At 42.2% G+C, this 7,107-nt stretch overlaps 1 protein-coding gene across 1 annotated transcript in view; it reads right to left on the bottom strand.

The window, feature by feature from the left end:
• The window catches only part of OCRL (OCRL, inositol polyphosphate-5-phosphatase), a 52,598-nt gene extending 45,902 nt beyond the window's left edge, over positions 1-6,696 (bottom strand). The window contains exons 1-3 of the mRNA XM_008070438.2: positions 6,514-6,696; positions 6,183-6,271; positions 1,828-1,907 (exon numbers count right to left, since the gene is read on the bottom strand). Coding sequence (XP_008068629.2) covers positions 1,828-1,907; positions 6,183-6,271; positions 6,514-6,552 — 208 coding nt within the window. The 5' untranslated portion in view covers positions 6,553-6,696. The remainder of the gene's footprint in view (positions 1-1,827; positions 1,908-6,182; positions 6,272-6,513) is intronic.
• Between the last annotated feature and the right edge of the window lie 411 nt (positions 6,697-7,107).

The raw sequence follows: 7,107 nt of genomic DNA on the forward strand, positions 1-7,107 counted from the left end.
ACTCTTCCTTTCATCATGAGGAACTATGGTTTATGTAAGCACCTATTTCCCCAGATCCCAAGAAGCAGCACTACAACGTAACAATCAGCTGCCTATTTGTTGTTAAAAACAATACTAAGAGAAACCCAGTGAAAGAGACCCTTAGAAGCAGTATAAAATAGCACAAAACTAGTAAGATACTTTTCTGTAAGGGGCTATACCTTGAAAAGTGAACTTACAATGGTATGCAGCTGCTTTGTTTAATATGTCTTCTCTCTCACATGGGGCAGGCTAAACAGCTATTACTTCATTCTTCTATACAGTGGACGTTATTTATTGAAGGTTTTTTTTTTTTTGAGTTGGAGTCTCACTCCGTCGTCCACACTGGAGTGCAGCGGCATGCTCCCAGCCACTGCAGCCTTGACCTGCTGGGCTCTAGCGATCCTTCCACCTCAGCCTTCCAAGTAGTCGGAACTACAGGCATGTGCTACCATGCCCGGCTAATTTTTTATTTATTGTAGAGATGAGGTCTCGCCAAGTTGCCCGGGTGGGTCTCATACCCACAGGCTCAGGCAATCCACTCACCTCGGCCTCCCAAAGCGCTGGGATTACAGGCTGAGCCACCGAGTCCGGCCTGAAGGTATTTTAAATTCTTAATACATACTGTCTTAAAGTCATACTGACTTAGTATTTTCACTTACAGGAATAAATCCTGAGGAAGTAAGAGATGTGCAGGAAGATTTATGTGCAGAGATGTTCATCACATTACTATTTATACTAGTAAAAAAAATAATACAAATGTCAAACACAGGAATAATTACATTATGGACCATTCATAAAATGGAATAGCATAAAGCTATTATTGGCATGGAAAAGTGCTCATAATATGATAGCATGTGGAACAGACAAAAAATTGTATAGGATGAGTACCACCCACCCTGAAAGTTATATTAGAAAAAAGGAAAGCGTTAGGTATTTATCTCTGAAGGATGGAAATTTAGGTGACCTTTCTTAGGCTTTTCTGTTCTTTCCAAACTTTTTACGTTATGTATATATATATTACTTTGTGATCAAAAAGTTCATGTAGTTTAAGAAAGAATTCATGCAAGATAGGATTCAAATTCTCCAAGAAGCTACAACTGAAACAGAATGCTTCTGCCTGATGAAATCACTGGAACTGCTGGAAACATAATGCATTTGTTCTCTAGTATCAATTTCCTTTTTAGAGCAATATGAGATGACAGAAGCAACACCTCCTACACAAACCTCCCAATTTTTAAGTTTCATTGTAGCAGATGAAACAACAGATTTTCTGTGCTCGGTCCCCAAATTTAAGGGCAGGAAGCCAAATATTTCCACCCCAGAGTCAATTTTCTTATGATTCACCAATGTCAAGGTTTGAGAATAAGCACAATTGCGTGTAAGATATCACAATCTGGTAAGGTGTATTGCCAAATATCTTAATTACAAATAGTGTGGGGAGAGAGTGCTGAATGTGTGTGAATCCAAGCAACCTTAATACTTTACAATGAGCACTGTGAGTTAAACCCAAGGATGTTATTTAAACCCACATATAGGTCGGTCAGAATAAGAGATTGCCTATACAGGTTACAGTCTACATGCATCTCTAACTTCAGCCAGAGAAACAGGTGAGACATATGTATTTCAATAGAACCCTTCAACATTCAGATAAAGCATTTATCATCTTCTCAATGCTGTACTTTTATGCAAGGAGTAATACATTTCATTTTACATGCAGTGACAAATTTAAATATGTATGGTATTACATAATGCAGTAATGACCAAAGAAAAACATTATAAAACTAGCTGAGCAATGAAAGCTAGTACCTTGAACACATCTGAAGTGGCTATTTATAGGAATGATATCTTGAACATGCTGTTCTTTCTCGTGCAACTGGATTATTAACCTAGGAAACAGAAGAATGCATCACGAATAGCTACTGAAAAACCCAAATGTTTAGCAAAAAAATACTGTGCTGTTGTTACACAAGTCTAGTCTATTTATTAGACTTGCTGCATCTAGCTCCCTGGATCTGAGAATCATGACAGCTAGATATTGCTCTAGGTCTAAAAAGATGCTAGTGGTGATCAATATCTGAATACCCACACTGTTCCATATACCATATGTCCTAAAAACAGTTTATAAGCTTCAGAGTATGCATACCAGAATGAAGCACTAACAGCTAGATGTGAACTCCATAAGGGCAGGGACTATGAGTGTCTTTATACCACAGTATTTCTAGTACCTGGCACAGAGCCTGGCACATAGCAGTCACTCATGTATCCTGAATCAATAAATTAGAAAATTCATGCGGTGGCTCAGCCTGTAATCCCAGCACTTTGGGAGGCCAAGGAGAGAAGATTGCCTGAGCCTGGAGGGTTTGAGACCAGTCTGGGCAACTTGGTGAGACCTCTTCGCTACAATAAATCATGTGGCGTGGTAGCATCTGTAGTTCCAGCTACTTGGAAGGCTGAGGCAGAAGGATTGCCTAAGCCCAGCAAGTCGAGGCTGCGGTGGCCGTGTGTATGCCACTGCACTCCAGCATGGGCAACAAGAGTGGGACTCCAACTCAAAAAAAAAGAAAATTCATAAATTTCTAATTACATCCTAATTACATTCCCATGGTGTTTACCAAATAACAGCTCTCTCTCTTCAACCAAGCATGCAGATTCATGGAGGAGAAAGAGGGGGTGCCCAGCCAGTTGGATAGGTCAAAATGCCAGTAACCAATACAGTGACAGATATCACAAATGGATGGCCTTCACATTCCTTGTATCTTTCCTCTGGTTTCCAACTTCATGCTAGTATTTCTATATAAACATGAGTGAATTTGGCTCCTCAGTATGAAATGCAAGACTTCTAAATCCATATATACTACTGAAATATCAATTTTCATTTATTACTTATCCTTAGTGGCCCAGAATCTAAGTATAACACACCAGAAAACAGACATTCTGAACACCAACTACCTTTCCCAAAGTCAAGTACTCCTCAGGTGTTCTCTTTTTCTTTTTGCCAGGAGCACTCCTCTTTTCTTCCTGAGACCCATCTCAAATATTAGCTCCTCCATGAAGCTTCCCTCAATACCTACAAGCAGAACCAGGAGCCTTATCCCCTGTGCCTCTCAAATATAACACTTATGCAGTCCATTATAGTTATATCTATTTCCTCTCACTTATTTGAGCTCCTTGAAAACAAGGACCCAGTCATATTCAGCTTTGTCTGCAGCCTAACAGATACTCAATAAATACTGGTTGAATAAATTAACTAGCTTAATTAAGCCATAAGCAGAGGTGAATTTCTAAATGTAACTGTTCAACTTTTGACATTAAAAAATGTCAGCTTTGAAAGGTTTGATTTCTATTCTGTTGTCCTTTAGGGGTGCTTGTTTTCACTTTTTAGATTTTTAAAAATGTGTCAACTTTGAAGGGAATAACCTGGGGTAATAATTGCTTAGGAAGAACTAAGGAAAATAAGTATGAATGCTGTTTTCCTGCTCTGATCTTGCCTGCCTACTTTACAGAGGTTTATATTCTAAGGTGATTATAGGGACACAGGGCAGGCCCCTTTCAATCTGGAAGGTTCATGAGTTGAGCGAAGAGTTCTATGAATCCAGATGGTAACCAGAAGCTAGAAAAAAGGCTAAGACAGCAAAGGTCAAGGAGGAAGAGCTTATTTTGGGGAAAATGAACACAAACCACTATGATCTCAAAATATGTAGAATAGAAATGGCATTGAACATAGCAGTAAATCTTCAACTGAACTGTATTGTTTAAAAAAAAACCATCACAAAATAAAAACAAACTAAGAATTTAAGAGAATCCCACAAACGCTTACTGAATATCTACTGTGTGTTAGCCACTAAATAAATTATAGCAAAAGAGTAGGACTAAGAATAAGCATAAAGATTCTACCTAAACCTAATTTTCATTTCAGAATAAAAAGATTTTAAAAATGACAGGTATATTGCAAAACAATGGATATAAGAATTTGGTAGTTGTTAAACAGAAAAGAGTGACAAATCATGAATGTCAACTTGGCATTATCTCAAGAAAATACTTTTATTTGTTCACAGAAGGCTAAAGATCAAACAACAGCTTTAGTCATAATCTATTATCCTTGAAAAAAATGCATCTTAGTGTTAGACTCCATTTCCAAAATACCTTATTTTTAATTGTAATTCTGGTCTTTCGAGTAAATTTCTCCTATGGTTAACAATAGGAACCACAGACCTAAAGATTAAGACTAAAGATTAAAATTCAAGTTCTAGGATAAAAAAGCCAAAAGTAAAAAGTTCTGGACACCCAAGTCAGGGAAGACATCTGAGAGACAAGAATTTGAGTCTTACAAATGATATTATCATATCAGGTGGCTCCAGTAAATGATTTCAAAAGAAACTTTTCAGTATAATTCTGAGATATGTTGCATAGGTTCAGACCTCAGGCATGCTGCTCCCTAACTGTGAAGACGTGATTTAACCTTTCTGTGACTCAATTTCTGTGCCTATTAAAGGAGGACAATGATGATAATATTACTACTTCATAGTAAACCTCACATGCCAGCTAAATGAACTAATTAATGAAAGTGCTCAGAATGAGCACTGAAACATAACAAGTGTTAGTTGTTGCCATATCCCCATAACTTATACATAATTGGAACACAAGAATTTGATTTCCCTGTGGGAAGGTTACAAAGAGTCAGGAGAGCTACCACTGCCATATTTAAAGTTTTGCTAGCACAAGAGCCCAGATAAGATAAGGCACTTAATCTCGAGGCTGACCACTCACTCTCTTATTAGCTCAATATGCTTCCAAATCTACTAAACTGTAGGACCAGCTCCTGGATTGTGGTCATCTCACCAATGTAGCTATTCTACTCAATCATCATAATTTTCTGTTTGCAGAAGAGGAAACCAAGGTACAACAAATTTACTGGTTTGACATCTCTCTACCCCACCCTAGCCTTTGGAAGTGTTAGTGGTGTTACGCTTATCAACTCACTTTTCTGTTGAATTTGGTTTGATTAAACTGGTCTTCCAGGATTTGATGAAATCTGAGAAAAATAGCATGAACTTCCCATATCAACAATGCAGACTAAGCAGGACCTAGGGAAGAGCTACTTCATAGAACCAGCTGACGTCCAGTTAGAGTGGCACCAATAGTCTCAGAAGAGCAGGCTAGGCCAGTGGAAATTTCTTCTGTGTAAATTAGATAACATAGTCAGAGAGGATCTAAAAGTGGGAACTGTGGAAATTCGCTTTAGGCAGAATCCCATGTTGGGAGATGGCAGGATTTAAGTGAACAATTTTTAAACTGGGAAGGAATCTGATATCAAGAAACCAGTGAACAACCAAGGGAGGTGACTTGGGCACACAGGGATGGAGCCTATGATATGTAATGGTCATTATGGATACTTTTAAGATGAACATTAGTGGCAATGGTGTACAGTTAGCAGCTATGGTGATAGTTTATCAAAATAATCTTTTGCTCATTCAGTCAACAGTATTTACTGAGCTCCTATGTCCAAGGCAGAGTGGAAAGTGACAGGCACCAGTAAAATGTCAAACGTCGTTTATATTTCTGCAATTTCATAACCTTTTCTCTCCAACAGTCAAGTCAATATGTAAGGTAGTTACTGGCCTACACTAAACCATTACTGAATTAATGACTATGCCTTCAGAGCAAGTAGGATAAGGAGCTGGGGAGACTGGAGGAACCAGTTGAATGGGGTTAAGAAAAGACAAGTCTGTAACGTTAACAACGTTTCCACAGCAGTTTTCCTTTTTGTAAACCACTTTCGCATGTATTATTCCCCCAGTTATAACTCCATAAGGCTATATAGAGTAAGGTAGTTAATGTTTTTATTCAACTGATGAGCTAAGACCCAGAAAGCTTTATTGACTTGCTCAAGATTACACAACACATGTCAGCCGCACGCAGGAACTAAGAACCCAGGCTTCCTGCTTCCCTGCCCACTGAGTCCTTCCACTGAGCCACACTGCCAGTCGCAATCCAGAGGCTTGGAATTTAGGGACAAAGCTCCTAGGTTAAACAGCACACACCTGGGCTTGAACCTGTTGCCCGCGTGGCTCAGTGAGAGGAGGGTGGGTGACTCGTCGCGGTTTGGGGTTGGGAGGTAATGGCAGGTTTTCCTCCTCTGTGGGAATCAGGCGGGTACTTACTCATATTGCCCGTTCCTCTGGGCTAGGGTCAGGGCGCAGGGCTCCCGGAGCGGACCCTTCATCTCCATACCCTCGACAGTATGCAGGCACTAGTCAAGGGTCTCCTTTAAAGCCTGGCCGGGAGGGGTGGCGCGTTGCGGGGCGAAGGGGGTCTCCTGCCCCCCGGCCGCCCTTCCCCGCCCCCCAGGCGTTGCCTCCCGCGCCCGCCCCCTCCTCCGTCCGGCTCGGCCTCTGGGCGTCACTCTCCTCCCGCCCCGCCGGGTCCCGCAGTCCCCCCGACTCCCACCCCAGCCCTGCGCGGCCTCCCCTCCCCCTTCTCTCAAGCGGATACTGTAAGGGGCTGGGCTCCGACCGGGAGCGGCGGCTCCATCCGGGCGGCCTCCGGACTCAGCGGGGCTACGGACTGTGGGCGGATCCGACGACACTGCCTCCCGCGTCCTCACACCCACCGGCCTCGGCAGCGCGTCGTTTCAGGAGCAGCTCCGCGCCGGGAGCCGGGAGCCGGGAGCCGGGAGCGGGGAACCCGGAGCTGGGAGCTAAGAACCTGACCCGAGAGAGAGCGGCGCCTCGCGTCCCCGCCAGTTTTCCAGGCCGCCGCAGATTCCGCCCCCTGCGGCCAGCCTGCGGAACTGCAGCGGGACACCCGACGGACTGGGGGCGTCTTTACCACCACGTCCAGCAAGAAAGAGGTTTTAAATGTCCTCGTGACTTGTTCTTAGGACTTTGAAGATTGCCACAGAAACAAAGCATAGTGATACCTATGAGAGAACTCAAACGTGTTGAGCCAATAGGACCCATATCATCCAGTCAAAAACACCTTTCTTAAGAGTATGATACCCGTTGTTGGTTATTCTACCTCTCAGATGTTCTCTTCCTCTTCTGTCTTCCATGCCCTAAAAATCGGGACAAGCTCCAAAGCTCAGAT

Source organism: Carlito syrichta, unplaced genomic scaffold (assembly GCF_000164805.1).
Source record: "Carlito syrichta isolate Samal-C Ts95f unplaced genomic scaffold, Tarsius_syrichta-2.0.1 Scaffold313417, whole genome shotgun sequence".
Classification (NCBI taxonomy): domain Eukaryota; kingdom Metazoa; phylum Chordata; class Mammalia; order Primates; family Tarsiidae; genus Carlito; species Carlito syrichta.